Here is a 26,951-nt window from a genome sequence, read left to right as displayed (position 1 = left end):
ACCTTGTGTAAGACAAATGTCTTTTACTCATTCAGAATAGCTGGTAGTTTATAATCTAACACAAACAATTAGACAGGTTCTCAGACTCAGCAAAGATAAACTATGAGGATAAGGGCTCTTATGCTGCAGTGGTGGTGTCTTTAACAACAGATAAGAAAGTCCCTGTTCAAATCTCAATTGCCCTGGATGTGTGTTTCAACATGTCTGAACAGTTGCTTATAAATTAACTATGTTTAAGGGAAGTTTTTGTACGACAGTGATAATGTCTCTATCTCTCGGTTGTGGGTTTGAGTCCCACTCGGGGCATGTTGATGAAGTGAGAAGAAATCATTCGGACCTTTGTGCTCTCAGGGAGTGATCTGTCTGTCAGGGGGTTTCATTTCCCTTCTTCACAATTGACACAACAACATCAATCACGTTTCTTTGATTCAGTGAGGCTCTTGCTTTGAGGACAGAAGAGCTTCAAGAGGAACAGACTGTGTAACCCATGATATTGCTCAACCCCCAATCCTTTAAACCCACTGCCCTATCCCCACTCTCCTACTCCATTAGTCTCACTCCCTTACTCCCAGTCCCCTATCCTTACTTGCATTTCCCGCACTCCTCTACCCTCACTCCTTACTCCCCTACTTATACTCCCTTATGCCCTCTCCCCACTCCCCTACATCCAGTCCACTATCCCCACTGCTCCACTGTCATACCCTATCCCCATTCTCCTACCCTCACTTCACTACCTTCACTCCCCTAGCCCACCTCCCTACTTAGAACCCTGGTGAGCAGTTAAACAAGGGTCTTGCTTGGATTACTCTGTTGTCAAGTAAATGAAGACAAAGCAATACATTTGCTTATAGTCTCTACCTATCATTGGGCACAGTCAGGTTATCAACCCATAGTCCATAAGACCATAAGGTATAGAAACAGGAGTAGGCCATTTGGCCCCTTAAGCTGGCTCCACCTTTCACTAGGGTCATGGCGGATCCAGCATTCCATATGCCCACTTTCCTGATTTTTCCCCATAACCCTTGATTCCCCTACTGATCTCTCCCAACTTTACACATACTCAACGACTCTGCCCCACAACTCTCTATGGTATGGAGTTCCAAAAACACTCAAACCTCTGAGAGAAGAAATTCCTCATCTCAGTCTTAAATTGAGGTGTTTAATTTGAGACTATGCTCTCTGCTCCGAGATTCTTCCATATCATCTCAGCATTTATCCTGTTAAGAATCTGAAGTGTCTCAATAAGATCACCTTTCATTCTTCCATATCCAATGAGTTGACTATTAACCTGTTCGTCCTTTGCTCAAAGACAATCCCTCCACACCGGGATCATCCAAGTGCACCTTTTTTCTGAACTGTCACCAATGAAACAATACCTTTCCTTAAATAAGAGGACCAAAACTGTTCATATCACTCTAGATGTGGTCTCCCTAACATCACGTCAAGTTGCAGCGAGACATTGTGAATGCATTTGTTTAAAAAGTGCCAATTTCTAACCCACTATATATATGACTGGGTAAAAACAATGACTGCAGATGCTGGAAACCAGATTCTGGATTAGTGGTGCTGGACTGACTGCTCTATTAACATGCTCCATTACATTGCCTACCCATGTTCACTGACCTCCCAATCATCTCCACATCTCCTCTGCCCCAGCCCATCCTTCCCAGTGTTACCTTGAAGGTCACTGCTTGACAGCAGTCATTGCTCCACAGTTTGCTTAGTTTCCTCTCATCACCCGATCGGTGCCCCCATTCTGTCGGATGATGAGGCTGAAGGTTCAACATCAGTCAAGTCTGCTGTTTGGACAGTGTTAACATGAACATTATCATCTGTGTTTCTTACCAGGTTGCCACAGTGAAGAAAATAAGGTCCAAAATGAAAGTTCAATTGAGGACTGAAACTTTTCATACAGGTGGAACTGCAGAATTTGGTGAAATCAAACTGAACTGAAAGGCTGTCGAGATACTTTTTACGAGTTTGAAGAGCCGGACAGAGTGGTGAGGGAACAGCAAGACAGAAAACATCTGTAAGGTTAGAAATCAGTGATAAGATCTAGAGGTGGCAGAGATATGGATGACAGTCCAGGGACATTTGGAGATGGGTATGAAATACTTATCTAGCCAGAGACATGCACATCTTGTGAAAGAATAAGGACAAAGGGAGAAAATCTCTGGCCTGGAAGTGGAATTGGAAAAGCAGTTAGGACAACCAAATAAGTGAAGAGTCCTGGGACAGTTCTGTTGAGCTATTAAATGCTGTCGATTGAGAAACGCAGTGTTACAAATGTGGGATTTGACAAGAGAGTTTGTCATATAATGTTACTTTTAACTTAAGGTGAAACAATGTCCTCGGGACAAGAGAATGCTGTGGTCTTTGTAAACTTCTGCCCAGAGAAGACTCATTTGATCTGGTTGCCTTGGGCAAACACACCAAAACCTAATAAAAATCAAGTGATAATTTTCATACATTAACACAGAATAAGCAATTGCTGATATTTGTACATAGGAAAAAGAGAGAGAGACCCAAAAGCAGCTACAGCTGTGAAGACTACAATACTAATTTTTGTGTGAGTTACGAAGCAGTATACTGATGAGAGTTTGTCTTCTGTTGAAAGAGAAGAGGCAAAGACGGAAATTTTGAAGATATAAGGGATAAGAAATTTCTAAGTTTGCCCACGTTGGGAAAGTCATTTCTGGAATTCTTCATTCAGGCAAAACAATTTTCAGTGAACACTGGGAATTTGGCTTGGCAAGGAGAAATAGCCTTGATAGAAATCTGGGAGTAAGTCAGGATGTCATCTTTGATGTCACAAATCTGCAGGAATGACGGTCTAAAATAAAAAAAAAGAGACATATTTTGATTGCATTTGTTAGTTAATGTGTGAGTATCTTTTCTTTATTGTCGTGTTAGTTGTGTATTAAATTTGTTAAAGGAAATGGCTTAAAATGGGAAACCTTGTCATTTGCTTATAACTGATGGTTCACTTCTTTTTAAAAGAATGCGTCTGTGTGGGGACCATAATAGTTGACATCAACATGCAGTCAGCAATAAGAGAAGTAACATTTGGACTCTCAAGCACCATTTCCTGAATGCATAATACAGGAAATAATCATCAACTTTGTCACATTGTATCATGTGGAATATGGGAACCTAAAGTGAATTTATCAGTGTACCAGTTTGACTGTATTCATGTCTACCTGACAGCATCCAGAACAAACATTAGGCTCCATCCACAAGTTAATGAAGTGTCTATCAGCTGATTCAGAACCTCTCCTGATAATTTGTTGACATGGAACAGAGCAGGTATGGTACCATTGAAATGCCCCACGTAATCCATGTACTATACACAACACCTGGGAGTCGAATTTCCAAATACAGGACGAGCCCCCATATCTGCGGAATCATTTTCTGTGGTTTCAGTTACCTGTGGTTTACTGCAGCCCAAACATATTATAGGGAACCTTCCAGAGCCAGGGACTAGGGGGCTGCTGGGAAGGTAAGTTTCCCATTTACATGAATGGGTTCACTCCCATCCTTGGTTTCAGGCTTCCGCAGGAGGTCTTAGAACGTATCCCCCGTGAGTACGGGGGGTCTACTGTAATTACATCAGTTTAAACCTGAACTGGAGGAAGAAAGCAAAGGAGTAGGCCATTTGGTCCTTGAAGCCTGCTCTATCATGCAATAAGAAGACGGCTGATCTGATCCTGGCTATCACTTCACTTTGTTCCCTCCCTTGTAGATCCAATTATTATATTCAATCATCCAGTTCTCCGTCACTCTCTGAAAGACAATGATCTTCCTGAAGAAGAAATGCCTCTTCATCTTCATTTAAACTGGGAATCTTTATCCTGAAATGGTGCCCCCGGCTCTAGATTTCCCCATGAGATGAGCCATCTTTCAGCATCTACCCTATCACTATTCCTCAGAATGGTGTTTTCATAAGATTACCTCTTAATCGTCTAAACTCCAATGAGTGCAGACCCAACCTGTTCAACTTGTTACTCATGTGACAACTCTGTTCTCTCATGAAACTGCCAAGTGAAACTTCTCTGAAGTAACTCCAGTACCAGAAAATTCCTCCTTGAAAGAGGAGACTCAAAGAGCAAGTAGTCCTCTCATGTCATGAAACCTACATCTTTTACGTCTGGAGTAAGCTACCTTTATATTTCACCCACACTAACCCCATCACCATCCACTCTATCTCACAGTAAGATCCTGAATGAAGAATGATTCCAGGGGGTGAAAGATTTAATTACAAGGACAAGTTGATTTAACTTGTTTGACATGCACTTGAGTTCAGTAAGTTGAGGGAAAGTTTTACTTAGGAATAAAAATGAAAACAGAGTTCAATAGAATTGATCTGATAAGCCAGATCGTGTGGCAGGGTGATTTAGAACAGAGGAGAAGAGTTTTAAAATTAGAATCTGTCTTGGTGAAAGTGAAGTCAGATGCACTTTTCACACAAGTGGTAAGAAAGGCCTGGTGAGAGGAAGACTGGGTGGAAAGGTAGAGAAAGCACTGGAAGAAATAGAACAAGAAAGGAAGGATAAGAACAGCCAAGAAAACAAAGTGAAGCAGCCTGTAAAATGGGTATGAACTCCAAACTCTTTTAGCAAATTATTTGCTGCAGCTTCTTTAATTTGGGACTTATTAGATTCCTTTTTATATTTTGAATAAAATTGAACATTTGTTCAAAATATAAAAAGGAATCCAAAAAAATAGGATTTTATATTTGTTCAATTTTATGACAAATTCATCTCTAGTTCCATTTGAGAATTGATGACCATTTTACATTTTAAGTCCTCTGGTCCTCATCAGCAACAGGGCATCTATTGCTGAGAGGAATCCAAAGCTTCAATTTATTTCACTTTATCTTCAAAGAAATGCTAAAGATGAAAACAAAGATAGGAATCCACCTACATCAGGGAGAATCATTGTAGTCTAGGCTCCAGGAGACGAGCCTCATTGACAAGTGGGACTTGTGTTGATGGAATCAGTGTGTGTAATGATGAGGTTTTAATGATTCTGAATCCTTTATAGAATCACAGCTTTTGTCCCTTTACAGAGTCCTTTTTGGCTAAGGTGGCTCTAATTTCCATTCACAGCTTTTAGACAAGTTGCCCTGTGTTGACCAGAAGGAACTGTGGTAGTTTTCCAAATGGTGACAAGGGTCTAGAAACCTGACAGACTGCTAGAACTGATTTTTCTAATTTAATCCCCATTATGGGTTAATGCAGTGTGCACACGATTAACTGTTTTCATTCACCCACATCGACAACATAAATGGAATGTTAGCCACGGTGTACTTTTATTGGCTATTTTGAGCATACAATTCCTGATAATACAATTACAACTAAATTGCAAGATCAATATCTGCAGCCATTGTGTTATATTCCTTCAAACCCATTTTTCTATCTTCTATCTTCCACTCCACCCCCCCCCCCAAAGTTCCTGCTTTTTCTTTCTCCCAGACAGCGACAGTCTGCAGTACATGGCCTTTCCTCGGGGATTGTCCCAGCTGCTCTGTGTTGGCCAATCAGGGCCTCAAATGGTTTGCCGAAGGCTTGGTGAAGCTGACAACATCCAGGACAGGGAGACCCCCTGTGACAGGGGCTCAGATCTGAGTGAACGCCCTGGAGGGGATGTCCCATCACCCCACAGTAAATCCTCAGGGACACAGAATTAAGCTGTTGGTTCATTTGAAGGGTCTGCAGTGATTGGTGGCCCTTTCACCCAAAGGAAATCCTTTTTGTGAAAAGGCAGCAAGTGAAGGGGGGCTTTAATCTAGTCTTTAGAGGCTGGATTGGATATTGTGAATACACCATCATCACCATCGAAAGAGGAGCAGTCACACGCTGAGACTGTCACTGTGAGTGATGGTCCTTCTGCTGTTTTGGGCTGTTTGAGGAATGACAGTCTCATACAGATCGCCACTTGGGCCCTTCTTTTTTTTCTGAAAGAGAGCTCTGCCTTTGAGAGAGGGCTTTCCTTTCGGGGCAGCCTTAGAAGTATGGAGGCATAGTTCCATTCTGTTGGTTCTTTTGTCACATAGAACTGTCAGAAGAAAGCAAATCACTCTCCCTTTTCACAGTGGTAATTTGCCACATTTTGAAATGTAAAGGTCCTGACAGTCAATTTAACAATTTCTGTCAAACAATAAGCATATGAGGATGCTGGAAAAGGAAGAAACCAGATGGTTAGGTGGCAGGTGGATAAGGTGCAAGTAAACAGGACACTTGCTGGGTTGCATGGCAGATGAATAGAAGGGCGGCACAGTGGCTCAGTGGTTAGCACTGCTGCCTCACAGCGCCAGAGACCCAGGTTCAATTACCACCTCAGGCGACTGACTGTGTGGAGTTTGCACGTTCTCCCCGTGTCTGCGTGGGTTTCCTCCGGGTGCTCCGGTTTCCTCCCACAGTCCAAAGATGTGCAGGTCAGGTGAATTGGCCATGCTAAACTGTCAGTAGTGTTAGGTAAGGGATAAATGTAGGGGTATGGGTGGGTTGCGCTTCGGCGGGTCGGTGTGGACTTGTTGGGCCGAAGGGCCTGTTTCCACACTGTAAGTAATCTAATCTAAAGATAGGGTCCCAACTAAGTAGTGCACCAGATGGCTAGAGTGCCAGGGTGCCACCTAAGAAGGATGCCCACAGGGTGATGTACCAGCTTGGTAAGGCATAGGGTACAAATTGCATTGGACATATAATGGCTCGGTAAGGGATGTCGTGAGGGTAGATGGAAACAATTGTGTCTGAGGGAGGGAAGGTTGGTTCCAGCAACAGGGGATGGCAGCGACTAGTCTGGGGGGGTGGGGATAGTCAATCCTGGGAAAGCTGGGTCCAGTCTGCTTCAGGGTGGACATGTTGGCTCTGGTTTGGGTCCAGCCCAATCTGGTATAGGGGAATGGGCGGTGGGAGTGAGTGGTGAGAGCGAGTATTGAAGGGGTCAGTTCAAGGTCTGGCTGGATACGGGGTTGGGAATGTCACTTTGGATCCTGTGGAACTTACAGGGAAAGGGGAAGTTAGCTCGATAGGGGTGGGAATGGGGGGGGGGGGTGGAGCTGAGGCTGGGTTAGTGTCTAAGGAAGGCTTAAGGTTTCTGTGGGTAGTGTAGTTGTGGAGTTGTGCTATAGTTACTCAGGAGGTGATCTATATATTTAAACACTCTAACATTTTCCAAAGTATTTACTTCACCTAATTTCATCAGCCTGTTCGTAGATTTGGATTTAAATGGAAATTTGAAAAATGGAAGGTCCAGGCATAGAGGGATTCCCCAGAGGAAAAATTAAACTTCCCAGGAAATTCCATTGTAATGTTCTCCTTCGGGTCCCCATACACATGTTCCATCTCTACTGGAATGATGATTGTATGGCCAATGGAAAATCCACCTGAATGTATTGCTTCTTGAATAAAGAACTCTACATCATTACAAAGCAGTTTTTCATGTACATTTGAATATTGGTTTACATTTTTAAGCATGAGTAAATTGTTAATTTTAAAGAAACAGCTCACAGAACATAAATGAAAAGATACCCAATCAAAGCACTTATCAGAGAATACTCATCTAGGACGCTGCTGTTACAGGGTAACTCTTTGCGAGCTCTCTACAGCAGATCTTACTCTCACATTTCTTAAAATTATTCTGCACTTTTAAAACTCAATTTTAAATACGTAAAATTACTAACAATGTTCTCTTATCTTGCTGTCTATGCACCTTTTTGCAGCCATAACTTTATATTCCTTGCTCTGTTGAATCACCCTGTGATCTTTGTATGTTACGATCTGCCTGTACTGCACACAAAACAAAACTTTTCACTGTACGTCGGTATGTGACAGTAATAAATCAAAGCAAATCACCCATCTTTCAAATGTGTTTGTTTGGCAAGTCCTTGTCGATGCCAGTAGAAAGATGTAATACAAGGAGAGCAGATCACTGTTTTTCATTGAAAAGTTCTTGGAGTTTGATCCTCGCAAAGTGTTGACGAATTCCAGACACTTCCCCATCCAGCAGATACATGACCCCAAGAATGCATAAAGCCTTAATATCACCTGGGTTATTTTGAAGTCGTCTCTTTGCGATCTTTTCCAAGTTGGTTTGAAAGTATTTTTGTAGATATGAGTTGCATTTGATTGAAAATCCTTCTAGCAAAAGTGTGATAGCTTTTGATTCTTCTTTACAATGAAGTTCAAATAGCCCAGCCTTATAATATATTTCTTGCTTATCTTCTGGATGAATTGATTGCAATTTCAGTAGATTACTATAGATCTCCTTAGCTTCACAATATTCTTTATTTATTGAGCAGATACTTGCAAAAGCCAATTTTGCAGATATAAAGGATGGCTTCAGTTCAACTGCCTTCCCAAAATACTGCTTACATTGTTTAATCAATGCTTCTTTCTCTTGAATTTTGCTGCCTGGACCTTTCAACAGTGCAAATAATTTATTTTGCAGGCACTGACCTATTTGATGGTATAAAAATGTTGAGTTTGGTGTAATTTTTAATGCTTTCTCTAACAGCTTGACAGCATTTTCTAAATCTCCTTCTTTCCTGTAAAACTTTGCTGCGTATCGAAGCACATATGGGAGATCAGGGGACTTCTGTAGCGCTCGCTCAACTAATGTGGATGCTTCCTCCTTTTGATTGAACTCTTGCAGTTTTAAGGCTAACAGCACCATGGATTCAGCATGATCAGGATCTAGCTCCAGAACACGTCTAAACTGTTTCATTGATTCAGTGGGTTCATGACTCTCTGGGATAAAAGAAAACCCTTCCAGACGGGACAGTGCAGTGGCATAGCCAAAATTCCACTCAATGTTGTCAGGATCTTCCTCCAGGACCTTTGTAAAACATTCCTTTGCCTCTTCATAATATTGAGGGGCTGTGGTCAACAGTGACCAGCCCTTCTCCCCGTAAACCTCAGGTATCATTGCTGTAAACCGAGAGGCTTCAGGAAATAGTTTACAGACTGTCTCCAGCTTGTCGAGGTAGGACTGAGCCTCCTCCAGTCGGTCCATGTGATAATAAACCCAGGCATAGTTTCCATAGGTGACCAAGATTCTTTTCTCAAATTCATCTTCATGTCTCTCCCTCAGAATTCTTTCAGCTTGCTTTAAATTCTGAATTGCCTCTTCACAGTTTCCTTGCAGACAGTTTATAAAGGCGAGATGGTTGTAAGACCTGGCTTGATATTTCACATCAAGTTGTATTGAATCTTCTAATCTGTGTTTCATATCATCCCAGTCGATGGTTTCTGTCTGTGGGGTCCACGTGAAGTGACATTGAAGCTGATCGAGATTCACTTTCAACAAATCTTTCTCTGTATCACTGCAAGAGATTAAAATATTTCATAAATTCACCATATCTACAGGTGCAACTTGTCCTTTTTAATTTGGTCTTTGGAATTACTTTCTAAGCCTGACCTTTGGGAATGCTAGATAAGACAGTGATGATTTTGACAAGTGCAATAGTATCATATCATTCAATAAATTGTGCTAATAACTGTCAATTCTAAATTAAAAGTGAATTTTGGTTTATATCCTTTGTATAATACCTGCCATTTATACATTTTTTTCAATTGACAAGATTTTAATTCACTCAAATTCACTTACATCATTGATTGCCAAACGTTTATGGTTGCGTTCTCCTAATCAGATCCAAAAGCTTCTTAGGTAGTTCTTTTCTAATTAACTTTCTCCTGAGTGTCAATGCAGCCTGGGTGTTCAAAATTCATCTGAAAGGTTAGCAGTCTCTGAGGAAATTATGACAATATTGAACAGGGGGCTGTTTACGGACATTTCAAACAGGTTTCCAGAAAGTTTGTAATAAAGATCCATGTAAGAGATGATTAGCAAAAACATGAATTGGAGACAACCTTGCAATAGAAGTTGGTTATTTGATGGAATTAGGGGAGAAAGTAAGGCCAAATGCAATGACCTATGAATAGTGGGATGTGGTTAATGATGTACCCCACAGATCTGGACAGAGGCTACACTTGTTTCAAACTGTACATTGGGCTGAGTTGAAGGATTACAGAGCAGTACACCCACATTCAAATATTACACCAGGTTAAGATGACACTCCCTCTAACTCCGGCCTTCTGCAAATATCGCATGCTTCCTGTCTCTCCCCTAACTCACTGATGTTTTACCTTGGCTGCATTTGCCATTCCCAATCTGACCTAACCAGACACAACTATCCATCTGCTGCCTTCACCAGCAACTATCCTCTTAACCTGTCACAGTTCACAGTTATGTACTTACCTCAGCCATCCTGGCCACTTACACCTGAGCATACTCACTTATTCATTCACCCACGCACTCATTCACAAAAGTACTGATGACCCAGAGCTATGAGAATGCCTTGATTGCAGGTCCACTCCGACCTGACTGGAGATGTGCAGAAAGGTGGGAGCTGCAATCGCACTGTGACTGTTGCTCCTCACAGTATGTGGGCCAGAGGAGCAAACAGACGTTTGGGTCTGGAATCCAGAAGTAAGGAATTGATGGTTCCGTTGTGCAGAGCTTTGCTCAGATCCTATCAAATTGAGTACATTAAAATGCTGTCATCGATCCTCAGGATTGATTCACTGGTCTGGCAGGTATTGGGTATTCTCATCAGAAACACCAGCATTTAAAAGATTAAATTAAGTGGCCATGTTGCATGAACTTAGTGTATGATTCTTAATTTGGGAGGGGGGAGCGGGTGGAAGAATGATTAACTGTGTTCCTTGCCATGATAAATGGTGGAACAGGGTACTCACAAAGTATGCATTTCCAAGGGCCCCATCGTGCAATCCCATGATCAGGATTGGCCATTTTTCCTTTGCTTACCCAAATGCAGTTCCTTCTCATTTCTCCTGATTCGAGCCCACATCACAATGACTCAGAGACAGGAGGGAGAGCACTGAGCTCCAGCTGACTATACTGTACATGGTATGGACACATGAAGATCTCACTTACCCCATGGTGGAATATGCTGGCTGCTTGTTCACTTTCCTTTTGAGGAGCTGGATGATCTGAATGATGTTATTTAACTTAGATCAACATATATATATATATATATATATATATATATCATGCACACCAACCACACCCTTCATAACTTGCCAAGTCAAGTGATCTTTTCAAACTTGTACTTGGGAAAGGAATTGAAACCAAAACAGTGAGTCATCACTTCTGAATTTCAACGCCATCCAGAGTTAAGAGCCTGCCCATGACTTACAGATGATTTACAGAGTACAAGATTTGGCTCCATCATACTGCTGGTCCTTATCAGAAGTTATTGACCCAGTAATTGGGGCATGTTGCTTTTCCAACTGCAGCGGGTATTGGGCAGCAGGGGCAGTGCCCTCTGGGTTTACGAGACACAGATCATTTCAGTGGAGAGATATGAACCCCATGGAAACCCCCTGTCAATTTGGAGCTGAACTCCTCCAGGGTCCTTGACAGTGACATGAGACAGGGAGAAAGTGAGGACTGTAGTTGCTGGAGATGAGAATCGCAGAGTATGGTGCTGGAAATGAACAGCCGGTCAGGCAGCAACCGAGGAGTAGAAGAGTCGTTTCGAGCATAGGCTGTTTATCAGGAATGGGAAGGATGGCCCAAGGGAGCTGAGACATAAATGGGAGGGTGGCCAAAGGGAGCTGAGAGATAAATGGGGAGGGTGTTCCAAGGGGGCTGAGAGATAAATGGGAAGGTCTCCCCTCAGCCTCTGACACTCTAGGGAAAATAGCCCTAGTCTATTCAGCCTCTCCCTATATCTCAAATACTCCAACACTGGCAACATCCTTATAAATCTTTTCTGAACCCTTTCAAGTTTTGCAAAATCCTTCCTATAGGAGGGAGACCAGAATTGCACACAATATTCCAAAAGTGGCCAAACAAATATCCTGTACGGCCATACCTCCTCCCAACTCCTATACTCAATGTATTGAACGTAGAACATAAGAGCATAAGAACATAAGAAATAGGAGCAGCAGAAGGCTATGTTGCTCTTTGAGCATGCTCCGCCATTCACTAAGATCATGGCTGATCTTCTTGCGGTCTCAGCTCCACTTACCCACTCTCTCACCATAACCCTGAATTCTTTTAGTGCTCAAAACAATATATATTTTAGCTTTAAAAACAGTTACTGAAGTAATAGGTTTACAACACTCTGGGTGAGAAAGTTCCTTCTCAATTCAGTCCTAAATCTGCTTCCTCTAGTCTTGAGACTATGCCCACTTGCTATTTCTCCTGCCATCGCTTTTAGTACTCTGGAATGCATTCCATCAAGGCCAGGAGACTTGTTTATCCTTAGCTCCATTAGCTTGCTCAATACTACCTCTTCCGTAATAATGATTGTTTCCAGGTCCTTACTGACCTTCATCCCCAATAAGGGAAAGCATACCAACCTTTCAAGGACTATGAACTTGCACTCCAAGGTCTCTTTGTTCAGTAACACTCCTCAGGACCTTACCATTAAGTATAAGTCCTGCTCTGATTTGCTTTTCCAAAATGATGCACCTCATATTTATTGAAATTAAACTCCACCTATGACTCCTCAGCCCACTGGCCCATCCGATCAAGATCCAAATATACTCTAAGGTAACCTTCTTTGCTGTCCTCTACGCCTCCAATTTTGGTGTCATTTGCAAACTTACTCACTATACTTCTATGTTTACATCCAAATCATTTATATAAATGATGAAAAGCACTAGACCCAGCACCAATCCTTGTGGCACTCCACTGGTCACAGCTCTCCAGTCGAAAAAGCAACCCTCCACCTTCTGTCCCTCTGTCTTCTACCTTCAACCATCCCTAGTCAACTTTTGAAAGTTTGTGCCTAATACCATCAAAATTGGCCTTCCTCCAATTTAGAACTTCAGCTGTTAGATCTGGCCTATGCTTTTCCATCACAATTTTAAAACTAATAGAATTAGCCTGCTCTTTATCATCATTAAAAGCATGGAATGTGTCAGCAAAAACATTTGTTTGGTAATAACCTGCTCACTGATGTTCAAGCGGATTCCATAGACGCACTCAGCACCTTCCCTCATTGCAGTCTTGTTTTAAACATGGACTGTAGTGATTGTAACAAGGTCAGCCAAGGTGGACTTCATAGAATATGAGTTCCCTGATTGGGGCTGTTAATCTGGTCCAATCAGGGAGTCTTGGCTGACAGATAAATAAAGAAGTGTCAGAGGTTCTGTTCACTGAGAGCTGGCTCTGGAGGAGCTGGCACAGTGTCAAAGACATTGCACATGTAAATAAAGGGTGATTTGGTGATAGGATACCAGCCTCTGTGGAGTTATTACAGTGGCAAAGAGAGTCAGATTAATGATGCAACCGTGCAAAACCACCTGCCAGCTGAAACCAAACTGGACTTCAAACAGACACTACAACTGGCTTTGTCATTAGAAATTGTGGGAAGTGGAGCGTATGAGTTGCAGGATATTCCGACGGAATTAGACTCCCCCGCCAGTCTGACTGAGCTTGGGGAACACCACTTAATTGAAGGCAATTGTGTAACCTCACTCAGCACATATCCTGAATATCAGGACTATCGGTCAACCCACAACAAAACCCCAAAACAAAGCCAAGTTTCAGCCAAATGGTTAAAAGTTTCTCAAGAATTTAGACCGGCAGGCCATTGTAGTTGCTGTCGGTATGTAGACTTGAGACATCAACAAATCCCACTAGATCTAAACTGAGTAAGAGAACTCATAGGCCAGTATCCAGGAGAGTGCACATTCTGGAACATCCATTTACATCTGGTTTGGAACAGTTAAATTGCTTAGAAGCATTCAAATTAGAACCAATCAAAATAATAGTCACCCAGTTCTAATGGAGGTCAATGCCAGTGTAGCCTTTTCAGTGATCACAGAACCAGTCTTTAACAAAATTAATTCTGGACTCTAAGACCTTGGCTAGACTGAGAACGAATACCGGGAACCTTAATAGGTTAAGGGTACATCCTCAGTTCTGGTCTCTTATGAGAAGCAGCTGGTTCAGTCACCATTGATTGTAGTAAAAGTCTCAGGCCCAAGCTCGATGGGGTGAAATTGGTTGAGAAAGAAGGCAGTATCTTCAAAGATACACAAAGCCATCATATCAGGCAATGGGACCCTGTTTGAGAACCTCTCTGGCTATGTCAAGGGCAGCTTGAAACCCATTGCACAGGGGAATTGCAGGCCTCTTATCACATCACCACAGAGTTCTTACAGAAACTCAGCACCCACAGACCAGTCGAACCAGGAACATTCCTCAGCACAATAAATGTTTCCGCACTCTGTGCCAGCATGCCCCATGATGATGGCATCGCTGCAACAGCCTCAGTACTCAATACCAACAACTGCCAATCTCCGAGCATCATTCTACAACTCATCCACTTTATCCTCGATCACAACATCTTCGCCCTTGATAACCAGTTCTTCATCCAGTCACATAGAACAGCCATGGGGACCAAATTTGCACCCTAGTGTGCCAACATTTTCACACACAAGATTCTTTGCTGCACAGGGCGTCTAACCCATGGTATACACCAGATACATCGATGACATTTTCTTCCTTTGGATTCATGGTGAGGAATCACTGAAATGACTATATAGAGACATCGACAAGTTTCATCTGACCATCGGACTTACAAGGACTACTCTTCAGAATCAGTCTCATTCTTGGACACATGCATCTCCATCAAGGACGGACACCTCAGTGCCACACTCCCACATAGGCCCACGGATAACCTCACAATGCTGCACACTGTAAACATATTACGGACAAGCCCTGCACATACACAGGATCTACTCAGTTGAGGAGGGCTGTGGTGGACACCTAAAGATTTAGAAGGACGCCCTCATAAGAATGGGGTATGATGCACCATGAAAAACCGCAAACACCTTCTCAGGAGACAGACAAGGGATACAACTGATAGCATTCTCTTTGTTGTTCAGTACTGCCCAGGAGCAGAGAAACTACGCCATGGTTTTTGCAGCTTTCAACATGTCATTTATGACAATGAGCATTTTGCCAAGATCATCCCTATGCATCCATTTTTCGCCTTCAAACAACCACCAAACTTTAAACAGACCATCGTTCGCAGCAAACTGCCCCACATTCACAGCGACATCAATCACAACACCACACAACTCTGCCATATCAACCACTGCAAGGCATGTCAGATCATCGACGTGGATAGTACCGTCACACGTGGGAACACTACCCACCACATACACAGCAGACGTGACTTGGCCAATGTTGTCTATTTTAAACACTGCAGGCAAGTTTGCCTCGAGGCATGGTATATTGGCAAGACCATGCAGATATTATAACCAGGACACCGCACAACATTCGGCCAGACATGAATATTCTCTCCCCATTCAGGGAACACTTCAGTGGTTGAGGACATTCAGGCTCCGACCATTGGGTGAGCATGCTCCAAAGCGGCCTTCGAGAGACACAATGATGCCGAATCACCCATGGAGACAGCCTCAACTGTGATCATGTTGCACTACATGTGACCCCACCACACTGTTCTGTATCTGTAAAATCTTCCTTACTGTCCTGTTTAGACACCATCACTTCGATAAATTGATATGATCTCTGTACTTTAATTAATTCGTACAGTTTTGGATTACTTATCATTTTAGTTAGACCCTTGCCATGAGACTTTTAGACCTATCGTGTTTTTCCAGCCATTTGGTTTGTTTCCAGCGCCAACACATTTTAAATTTTTTGTAATGATCTCTCTGCCTCATTTAAGTGGATTATAGGTTATCCCTTCACTTGTTTTTCAGCTGTTGACACTTTATTCACACAGTCAGACACTTTTGATCACCTGCGGAAATTGATTATTTGACACTCCACTCACCTGATGTCTATGATCTTTTGACCTCTCTGCCTGTAAATTCTGTGCCTGTGTGTTTCTCTCTCACTTGACCTGAAGGGGCAGTGCTTTGAAAGCTTGTGATTTTGAATAAGCCTGTTGGACTATAACCTGGTGTCTGACTTTGTCCACCCAGTCCAACATCAACATCTCCACATCTTCCCTCCAGAGTCCAGGGGCTGAGGAATAGTTTGCAGGGAGACCATATTAAAGGTAAAGTAAAGGATAGAGTTAGAAAAAGCACTGAAGTTGACAGCTTGCCATCAGAGTGTCCGAATTCTGCAGGGTGAGGAAGCTGCAGCTGATTGAAGAATTGAAGGATTGACCAAAGTGGTGGGGAAGAAGTGGGCAAAAGTGTTAAGGATATGTTGCCTGCTTGGAGGATCACCAAAATATGATTGACAGCTTGGGTCATCAGAAAGAAAGGGCAGGATTATTAAGACAGCAGGACCAGCAACAAATCACTCAACTGTGAGACCAGTGTGAAGATCTACAGAGCGGGGCACGGGCAGTATAGCAGATGTCTATAAGGACCAAGCAAGGAAAGGCAGTAGACCATATAAAAATGCTTCAGGGAGATTCAGCAATTAAAAGCACAGCTAAAAGTGAGTGGGGCAAAGTTTGTGCTTTGTTGGACAAAAGGGGTGAGAATGAACCTGATTAGGATGCCCTCGATGAGGCTGTCTGGCAATCTGGGTGAGACACAAATCACGCAGATCGGTATGAGCCATTGACCGCAGACCCACCTCCAGCGAATGGATCCAACACCCCACCTCAGGATTGCTGAAAATTCCCACGGATCCCTGCATTACAACACGCCGTTTAGTGTTAACCAGTTGAGGGACATGCTGAGAGGATCTGTTGGGTTTTCAGATAGGTTGTTATTGTGAATTCTGTTCTCTTTTGTTTGTGGTACCAAATGCACCAGATCCGCCTCGAACAGGGATTTGATCAGGAGGGGGGAAAAGAAACTTGTTTTGTTGGTCTGTGACACCAGTGTCTGATCAGCTCTCCCGGAGACTCAAAAACACAGCAGAGGGACTTGAGAAGGCCTGAAAACAGCCATTAAAGATACACTGGGTACAATCAGGGTGAGGATCTTCACAAAATTTGACAGAGGAACAGAGAACACCCTACAGCCTTTGTAGTTCATTTGTTTGCTGCTTTCAATGCTTTCTATGGGCCAGCTCGCCAAAGGGAGAACCCAAAAGGAAAGGAAATTCATTTGACTCTGAAGCCTGATCTCCCATAACCCACCACAGGCTCAGGCAGCATGTGACCATCCCCATCCCAATGGAGAATGCTCACACAGAAGCATGGCTACGACATCAGACAGCCAGGAGATGGGAAAGGGCAACGTTGAAAAGAAAAACAGCCCCGCAGATAGTTCCTGTGGCTTGGAGGAATAAGGGGCAGGACAGAGGAAGGGGTCCATCCCAGCAGCTCAGGGCTTTGTTGAACGAAGGGCAAGTCATGGTGATAATCCCCACTTTGTGTGTGTGGCGAGGTAGGACACTTTGCCCAGGAGTGTCCTCAACAGGGGTACCATCCTGGAAGATGGTATTGCACCCCTCAGGCCCTGGAAGGTGAGCACCAGATACATAACTCATACAGAATATGGGGATCTGGGCTTGGAGATCACCCTCCAGCTTCATGAATGGTCATTTTCAGTATCATGAACCCTAACAGGTCCTTTTGAACCACAAATGAACCGGGGAGTGATATTGATGGGGAAGTTTGTGATACTGACAAGGAAATTCCAAAAACATTCATTGACGTCTCCTCTTATGTAATAGGTGTACAGGGTTAGGTGTTCATATGCATAAGCCCAAGTGAGGGATGAGAGAAGGGGAAGTCAGTGTACCCACAAATCTGGGGGCACAATGAGCAGAATTGGCAGCTGTAGCTTTTGTGGGAGAATAACAGGAGCTTTTCAGGAAAAAGGCAGTGATCTGTCAAGGTATGTGTTCAAAGCAGCTTAAGGTGGCATAACCATTCCAGAGAAAGTGAAAGCCCACTGCAAGACCCCAATAAATGAGCAGATGCACTGGCCAACAAAGGAGCACATACTGGGATAGTATGGCACACACAGAGAAAAGGTTGAATCTGCTAAACCCATGGAAGATTTAGGGGCCAGTATTGTGGCAGCACCCAGATTAGGGAAGGCAAGACAAACTCAGAAACTTCTGTGGGAGGAACACATGAACCCCAAGGCCGATAAAATAGGGGACAGAGTGATGCTTCGAGTGCTTGAACCCAGAACATTCCTGCACCCAGAGAGTGCCGGGTCCAATCGGATCATTGAAAAATGGAGTCCTTCAGTCTACAAATTACAGCTGGAAGGAGGCAAACAGGAACAGCATAATGTGATTAAATCAGCTCAAATTGTTCAAGGGCCAACTCTTACATTGTCACCCAGCTCGTGTACAGATTGATGCCCCAGAGAAGGAGTCTCAGGCCAAAGGCAACCTAAGAATTGAACCAATGAGCATGCTTCCTTCCCAGTGCTCAGCTCTGCCCCCCCTACCCTTCAGAGTTCTTCCCTGAACAGAGAGGGAGAGAGAGACAGAGTCACCTCCCTCTAGAAATTCACCTCCAGAGTTTTCCCCTACAGGAGGAGGAGAAAGGAAAAGGGAGGGTGGGCCACTGATATGAAACTAGCCCACTTCACTGATTGCTCTCTCCTGATCCAGAGGGGAACATGAGATAGGTTTGGCAAATAGGGTTAAGTATAATCCAAAAACATTGTATAAATACATTAAGGATAAAAGGGTAACTAGGGAGAGAATACGACCCCTCAAAGATCAGCAAGGCAGCCTTTGTGTGGAACCGCAGGAGATGGGGGAGATGCTGAACAAGTATTTTGCATCAGTGTTTACTGTGGAGAAGGACATGGAAGATATAGAATAAGGGAAAATAAATGGTGACATCTTGAAAAATGTCCATATTACAGAGGAGGAAGTGCTGGATGTCTTGAAACGCATAAAAGTGGATAAATCCCCAAGACCTGATCAGGCGTACCCTAGAAATCTGTGGGACACTAGGGAAATGATTGTTCGGCCCCTTGCTGAGATATTTGTATCATCAATAAACACATGTGAGGTACCGGAAGACTGGAGGTTGGCTAACGTGGTACCACTGTTTAAAAAAGGTGGTAAGGAAAAGCTAGGGAATCATAGACCGGTGAGCTTGACATCGGTGGTGTGCAAATTGTTGGAGGGAATCCTGAGGGACAGGATGTACATGTATTTGGAAAGGCAAGGACTGATTAAGGATAGTCAGCATGGCTTTGTGCGTGGGAAATCATGTCTCACAAACTTGATTGAGATTTTTGAAGAAGTAAAGAAGAGAATTGATGAGGGCAGAGCGGTAGATGTGATCCATGTGGATTTCAGTAAGGTGTTTGAAAAGGTTCCCCATAGGAGATTAATTAGCAAGATTAGATCTCATGGAATACAGGGAGAACTAGCCATTTGGATACAGAGCTGGCTTGAAGGTAGAAGACAGAGGGCACTGGTGGAGGGTTGTTTTCCAGACTGGAGGCCTGTGACCAATGGAGTGCCACAAGGATTGGTGCTGAGTCCATTACTTTTTGTCATTTATAGAAATGATTTGGATGTGAGCATAAAAGGTACAGTTAGTAAGTTTGCAGATGATGCCAAAATTGGAGATGTAGTGGACAGCAAAGAGGGTTAGCTCAGAGTACAATGAGATCTTGATCAAATGGGCTGAAGAGTGGCAGATGGAGTTTAATTCAGATAAACACAAGGTGCTGCATTTTGGAAAAGCAAATCAGAACAGGACTTATACATTTAATGGTAAGATCCTGGGAGTGTTGCTGAACAAAGGGACCTTGGATTGCAGGTTCATAGCTCCTTGAAAGTAGAGTTGCATGTAGATACAATAGTGAAGAAGCTATTTGGAATGCTTTCCTTTATTGGTTAGAGTATTTAGTATAGGAGTTGGGAGGTCATGTTGCGGCTGTACAGGACATTGGTTAGGCCACTGTTGGAATATTGTGTGAAATTCTGGTCTCCCTCCTATCGGAAGGATGTTGTAACACGTGAAAGGGTTCAGAAAAGATTTACAAGGATGTTGCCAGGGTTGGAGGATTTGCGCTATTAGGAGAGGCTGGCCCTGTTTTCTTTGGAGTGTTGGAGGCTGAGGGGTGACCTTATAGAGGTTTATAAAATCATGACGGGCATGGATCGGATAAATAGACAAAGTCTTTTTCTTGGGGTGAGTGAGACCAGAATGAGAATGCATAGGTTTAGAGCGAGAGGGGAAAGTATAAAAGGGACTTAAGGGGCAGCTTTCTCATGCAGACAGTGGTGCGTGTGTGGAATGAGCTCTCAGGGGAATTGGTGGAGGCTAGTACAATTACAACATTTAAAAGGTATCTGGATGGCTATGTGAATAGGAAGGGTTTAGAGGGATATGGGTCAAGTGTTGCAAATGGGACTAGGTTAGGATATCTGGCCAGCATGGACAAGTTGGACCGAAGGGTCTATTTCCATGTTGTACATCTCTATGACTCTATAAGATCTATATGATGATGGCACTGATTTGAATTTTAAAATAAGATAGGTGATGGTATTTGGATTCTGAAATTTAATGGAATTTTAGACTTTCAAACTTTCTGTACATTAAAATGATGAGGGGACTCAGAGATTAAACTGAGTTACTCACAGAAACTACAGTTGTTTTCTGTCAGGTAGCCTATTTCAAGGAAATTGACAAGAAAACAGAAGAACTGTGTTCAATGTATTCTTCTCCATCCGCACAGATATTGGTGTGTGTACAGCTGTTGTGCTGTGTGGTCATACCCAGGCACCCAGAGTATCTGTAGTTAATCCATAGGATATGATGGATTCTGTGGGGTCACCTGGCCGAAATGGTCCCTTTCGGTGGTGTGATGATGCTGCTCCTTTAACAGGGTTATGATGTCCTTGGCTTTTTTTCAGAGAGGTCGTAAAGACACAGATTCAGAAAAGTCTAAGTTTGAAGGGTTTTAGGGCCCATTTGATTACCGCAAACAAATACTGCCTGAGGCAAAAGTCTTTCAAGATTTTAGAAAAATACACTTGTACAACAAAAGGGGAGTGGCCAGTTCTCCCAGCTCAGCTTTTCTCTAGTTTGGTTTGTTTTGTCTGGTTATTCCCTGAAAGCAGTCAGGCAGTTGTGTAGCTGCTGGACCCAAGAGAAGCAGGTCCATGCTGACCCTCCCTCTTTCTGACCTCTTTCCTGTAAGACCCTGTGTTTGGTTTTAAATTTTGTGCCAACGAGTGTTTATGAGGACGGTTGCAAGTATTTGGAACAGCATCACTAATCTGAGATAATCTGTTGGGTTTTCAGATAGGTTGTTATTCTGTATTCTTTTCTCTTTTGTTTGTGTTTCATTCGTTAATCTTGGATATAAATTCTGTTTTGTTTGAAACAAAGTGGTTTGATCAACTGCGTCCCTCCTGGAAGATCCGCTGTACACCTGTTTAAAACAACAAGCAAAGTTAGGGTCTGGGTTACTTTCTTGAAATGTTTTGAGGGGGTCTGGCCTGGTCTATAACAGTTGTAACCAATTCACAATGTGCTGGAAACCCAATGGGAGTTCCACCCTTGGTTATATCAATGCCGGGATCATAGAGGATTGGTAAGGATCTTCCAAAAACAGGTGCACAGAAATAGGCTGCTTCGCTCATGACTCAGAGAAGGAATTCGAAAGAGGGCATCGGTGTCCAGTGCATATCAACTGCTGGACTGGTGCCTTCCCAGTCCATGTTTTATCTGCACTGGACTTGCAAGAGTCCTGGGACTGGGAATGGGGAGGTACAAAGGCAACCCAGACCAGCCCCGGATATTCACAGGAAAGGAGACCTGACCTATGGCCTAGCTATTTTCATGAGGCAGGACAGGATGGAATATGAATATTCTGCCAAATATGGTCGACAAGGAAGAGAGATTGGCGGGGACCAGTCTGAGCAACTGTGACCAAACTGATCAGATCACTGCATGCCTGTATCCAGTCTACTTGAATAAAGGTGCACTCTGTGGATTCAGGACAAGCAAGGCTCGGAGCCTGACAACCAATTTCACTAGAGTTGTCTGCAGTGAGGAGGGTAAATATTGTGTCACTTAAGGAATACAGGGATGGAGCAGTAATCCCAACATCACTTTCAATAATTGGCCTCACATCCCCGCACGAATAGGTCAAATCAAACTGACTGATGATCACGGAAAGGAAGTGACTCACGTTGATGCATGTGACAAATTAAAGGTTACAGTTGAGAGATACTTAGAAATATACGACACAGGAATAAAACTTCTGCTGGAGAGATTGGATAAGGTCTGATTATAAATGGCTGGTGCCCATAAAATCTTTACTCAGATAGTACACCACACTAAAGAACTGAAGGATGAGATCACTGAAATTATAGTCACCCACTGGTGAGAGGTTTTGTGGCACTGGAGCTAAATAAACAATCCATATAGGCGGGTAGGACAAAGGAACGCCTAGAGATGTTGATTATTCCAATTGGATTGTGGGAATTGTGTGAACAATGTATTCTGCTCCTAGTCACCTGAGTCATGGACTTTGCTCTTCCAACGTAACCTGTTACTTAGGTAACCTTTTGATCTATCAGTTTTTTCTGATAATTTTTTTTAAATGTAAGGAGTTTCAACATCTTCGGTGAGCACACCTCATGCCACAGGACAACTAAATTGTGAACCAAATTTGATATCATTTTCCCCAACATTCTCTGACCCTGATATTAACGATCTCCTGAACTCAAAGCAGGAACTAGAGAAATTATATAGTTTTGAAATGCCCTCCCTTCACACCCAGAACTCAACTGGAGTTAAAATCAGGCTCATATTCGTTTATTATTGTTTTAAACAAGTTCACGTATCTCAAATAAAAACAATTAGGGTGGATTGGTCCCACTGGTTAAATAAAGGCTGGTGTAAAATATCAAGCCAGGTCTTACAACCATCTCGCCTTTATAAACTGTCTGCAAGGAAACTGTGAAGAGGCAATTCAGAATTTAAAGGAAGCTGAAAGGATTCTGAGGGAGAGACATGAAGATGAATTTGAGAAAAGAATCTTGGTCACCTATGGAAACTATGCCTGGGTTTATTATCACATGGACCGACTGGAGGAGGCTCAGTCCTACCTCGACAAGCTGGAGACAGTCTGTAAACTATTTCCTGAAGCCTCTCGGTTTACAGCAATGATACCTGAGGTTTACGGGGAGAAGGGCTGGTCACTGTTGACCACAGCCGCTCAATATTATGAAGAGGCAAAGGAATGTTTTACAAAGGCCCTGGAGGAAGATCCTGACAACATTGAGTGGAATGTTGGCTATGCCACTGTACTGTCCCGTCTGGAAGGGTTTTCTGGGACCCCAGAGAGCTGGAGGCCCATGGAATCAGTGACGTGGTTTAGACGTGTGCTGGAGCTGGATCCTGATGATTCTGTATCCATGGTGCTGTTGGCTCTCAAACTACAACAAGGCAGAACAAACAATGAAGCACTCGCTTTAGTTGAACAAGCATTGGAGAAGTCCCCTGATCTCCCTTATGTGCTTCGATACGCAGCACAATTTTACAGAAATTGCAACAATGTGGAAAAAGCTGTGGAGCTGTTGAAGAGAGGATTAGAAATTAGCCCACACTCCACCTTCATACATCATAAAATAGGTCAATGCTACAGAATCAAATTGTATCGAGTGATTAACTATCTGGGCAGTAAAGATCCTCGCAATCCGGCATTTCAGCAGAAAGTTGAGCTGATTAATAAATGCAAGTACCATTTCGAAAAGTCTTTTGAGAAACGAATGCTGACATCTATTAAGTTCCACCTTGATTTTGCTGAAATTTGCTTATTAAATGAAGAATATGACAAAGCACAGGAAATCTACAGCCACCTCCTGACACTGGAAGGTAATCGTCCAGAGAATAAGCAAGCGATATGTTTAGCAGTCGGGCTATTTGAGCTAAATCACAAGAATTCAGAATCAAACGCCATCCGACATTTTCTGATGGGAATGAAAGTCAATTATGCCTCAAAGGTACAGAAAAGGTGCCATGAAAACCTGGAGAGGATTGCAGCAAGACGACTTCGCAGGAATCCAGGAGACAGTGAGGCCCTTGGAGTTCGGGGATTCCTAAACCAGCTGGATGGGGAGAAGAGTAAAGCGATTGAATGCTTTGAAAATGCTTTAGAGTTTGATCCTGATAATGATGAATATCTCAGTGCTCTTTGTGCATTACGCCTTTCCATCGAGGTCAGAAACAACCTTCCCAACAAAAACTAAATAACTTTGTGAAATGCATTGACTCCCCAATCTATAAACACATTCAATTGGGGTTCATTTCTTTTATATACCAGAGGAAGCTTCTTCAAAGTAAGCATTTTATATCTGTGTTTCATTTTCCAAAAAGCCCTGGACCACACTGCAGAACTAATGAAATCGCAATAATTTCCATAAAATTAGAGATTCTGCTGAGCGTGAATAGGCACAAAATAATATCAGACGTGGGGAAATTAGTGTAACTGAATGATAAAGATCCTGTCTTTACTTTAATTGTGGAATGAAAAATAGAACTGCTTCAAAACTGAGGATTGCTGCATGCTATGAAGGCAAGTAACCTGTAACTCATTGTAAATAAGGATTATGCAGCTGCAACAGTTGAAGTGCAGTTTGCAGATGAGCTGGAAACATAGGAGGTGTGTACTCAAATGGAGCTTAGGCTGGCAGCAAGTAGCTGATTGGTTTGTGGACTAGTGATAAAGGCCTTCTGCCTGCCAACAGCAATGTGATTGGTTCTCAGGTAGCTGAACAGCTTGAAACTATGAACAAGAAGGTGAGAAGATATATTAGCCAGGCCATAACAATGCAGTTACACCCCTGGCATCTACCCAACAATGTAAAATGTTATCCAGATCTACCCTGCAAACAAAGAAAATGTACAAGTCCAACCACCACCCCATCTGTCTACTCTTCAGTATCAATAAGGTATCACCAACATTGCTGTCAAGCATTACAAGTTTTACAATAACCTGCTCACTGATGCTCATTCTGCATTCTGCCAGGGTCACTCAGCTCCTGATGTCATTACAGCCTCGGTCTACACATGGACAAAAGAGCTAAATTCCAAATGTGGGCATCGATGCAGGAGATCCTCAGGGAAACGTCTGAGGCCCAAACTTCTACAGCTGCTTTATCGATGACCTTTCCTCCATCACAATGTCAGAAGTGGGGATGTTCTTGATGGCTGCACAATTTGCAACACCATTCCCAATTCCTGAAATGCAGAAAACAGTCCATGTCCATACACAGCAACACCTGGGCAATAACCATGATAAGTGGCAAGTAACATTAGTGCCACCCAAGGCCCAAGCACCAAGAAGAGAGAATCTAACAATCACCTCTTAACAGTCAATGGTATTACCATCACTGAATCCCCGACTGTCAGCAGCCATGATGTTGACCAGAATCTGACCTGGACCAAAGTAAAGATCACATCTTTTTATCTTCCTTTATTTTGGATTCTGCGCTGAAACACAGAAAAATAACTGACTTTAAACTAGAACGGTGAAAGGAGTAGCTGCCCTATTAAAACAAGTTACTGGAGCCCAGTGTGAGTTGTGTTTCCGCGGTTGTTTTCTTCAAGCAGTGGGGGAAGATATTTGAGTCTCAGCAGCACCAAACTTTGCTCTGAGAGAAACTACTGATTGGTGCTTTGATAAGGACCAGTTGTGGAAGTCACTAGTCATTGCCATGACAACAACTCTCTGATTTGCTACAGGGCAAGTGATCAGCTTGTGTGTGAACAATCCAGGGGCAGAAGATCTGCAGACTGCAAAAGATAGCATCTCTCCTTGCCTCCATTTCAGTGAAGAATTAAAACCTTAACAATAGCTATTCTCTCCCAGCAATTATTGTTCTAACTGGGGACTGAGAAAGTGAACAATGAATTTGTCAGCCGTCCCTTCTCCCCTCCAGCATAGAATTGAAAGCACTTGGATATGAAGATCGGAGTTCAGAAAGTTTTGGAAGAAATGAAAGAGACACCTCTGCGAATCATGTGGACTGGTGCTATTGAACCATCCTTCTGAATATTTTCTCCTTCACTCATAACATTCATGTCTGCTTGTTTGTTTGTCTGTGCCTATCTGCATGTGTATGTGATTAGGTTAGGGCTTCAGCTAATACAGCTCTATATCGATAATTCATATTTGCATTTGCCTGTAGTTGGAATTGTTTTATTTGTAATAAATAGTGATTCTCGTTAAGTACAGAAGCCTGACCGGTGTTTTCTGTCAACCTGAGTCCATCTGATCACCTCCAGTCTCCCCAAACTACAAGATAGACTGAAGAGTATGGATGGGTGCAGCTCCAACAACACTAAAGAAGCTTGACACAATCCAAGAGAAAGCATGTATGGCACCCCAAAAATCACCTTCAACAGTCAGTCCCATCACTACCAGTGCTTAGTGTAGCAGTGTATACCATCTACAAGGTGCACTGTTGGACTTCACTGGGGTTTCTTCTATAGCACCTTCAAAACCTGCGAAGTCTGCAGCCTAGAAAGACAAAGGGAGCAAATGTGTGAGAGCATCATCAATTGCATGTACCTCTCTGAGTCACACACCATCCTGGTTTTGAACGATATCAATGGTCCTTCTCTGTCACTGGGTTAAAATCCTGGAACTCCCTTTATAACAGCAATGTGGTTATTTCTATATCCAAAGCACTGCAGGCATTCAAGAAAGCAGCTCACCACCATATTTCCCACAGTAATTAGGGATTAACAATAAAGGTCTAGCCTGCAATGCATGTACCGTGAATGAATGAAGAAAATTTTCAATATTGCGATAAAGTGAGACATGTTACTGACAATTTTTTTATCTTACACTCATCAGGACAAACACAAAAGTCAAGTTTGAAACAATCACAATAATTCATACTACAAGAGAAAAAGAGTGTTGATTTGTCAGTTAATTGGAATGAGCTGTACTCTTTTGCTATTTCTGATTAAATTGAGCCAAGCACTAGCAATCTCTATAAAAGTCCACACCAGAAGGCAG

At 42.9% G+C, this 26,951-nt stretch overlaps 2 protein-coding genes across 2 annotated transcripts; one reads left to right on the top strand and one right to left on the bottom strand.

Moving 5' to 3' along the window:
- Positions 1-7,626: 7,626 nt before the first annotated feature.
- On the bottom strand, positions 7,627-10,990 carry LOC140463730 (interferon-induced protein with tetratricopeptide repeats 1-like). The gene is made up of 2 exons (XM_072558074.1): positions 10,960-10,990; positions 7,627-9,325 (listed from the first exon to the last, which is right to left on the bottom strand). Exons 1-2 carry the CDS (start codon positions 10,962-10,964, stop codon positions 7,930-7,932), a joined length of 1,401 nt encoding a protein of 466 aa, XP_072414175.1. The 5' UTR covers positions 10,965-10,990; the 3' UTR covers positions 7,627-7,929.
- Positions 10,991-14,858: 3,868 nt separating this feature from the next.
- LOC140463272 (interferon-induced protein with tetratricopeptide repeats 5-like) lies at positions 14,859-26,084 on the top strand. The gene is made up of 2 exons (XM_072557030.1): positions 14,859-15,149; positions 22,816-26,084. The coding sequence occupies exons 1-2, from the start codon at positions 14,859-14,861 to the stop codon at positions 24,172-24,174; spliced, it is 1,650 nt and encodes a 549-aa protein (XP_072413131.1). The 3' UTR covers positions 24,175-26,084.
- Positions 26,085-26,951: the final 867 nt, after the last annotated feature.

The sequence above is a fragment of the Chiloscyllium punctatum genome, chromosome 38 (assembly GCF_047496795.1).
Source record: "Chiloscyllium punctatum isolate Juve2018m chromosome 38, sChiPun1.3, whole genome shotgun sequence".
In the NCBI taxonomy this organism is placed as follows: Eukaryota; Metazoa; Chordata; class Chondrichthyes; order Orectolobiformes; family Hemiscylliidae; genus Chiloscyllium; species Chiloscyllium punctatum.
The sequence above is the reverse complement of the archived record's forward strand: the minus strand, read 5'-3'. Positions and strand labels throughout refer to the sequence as shown.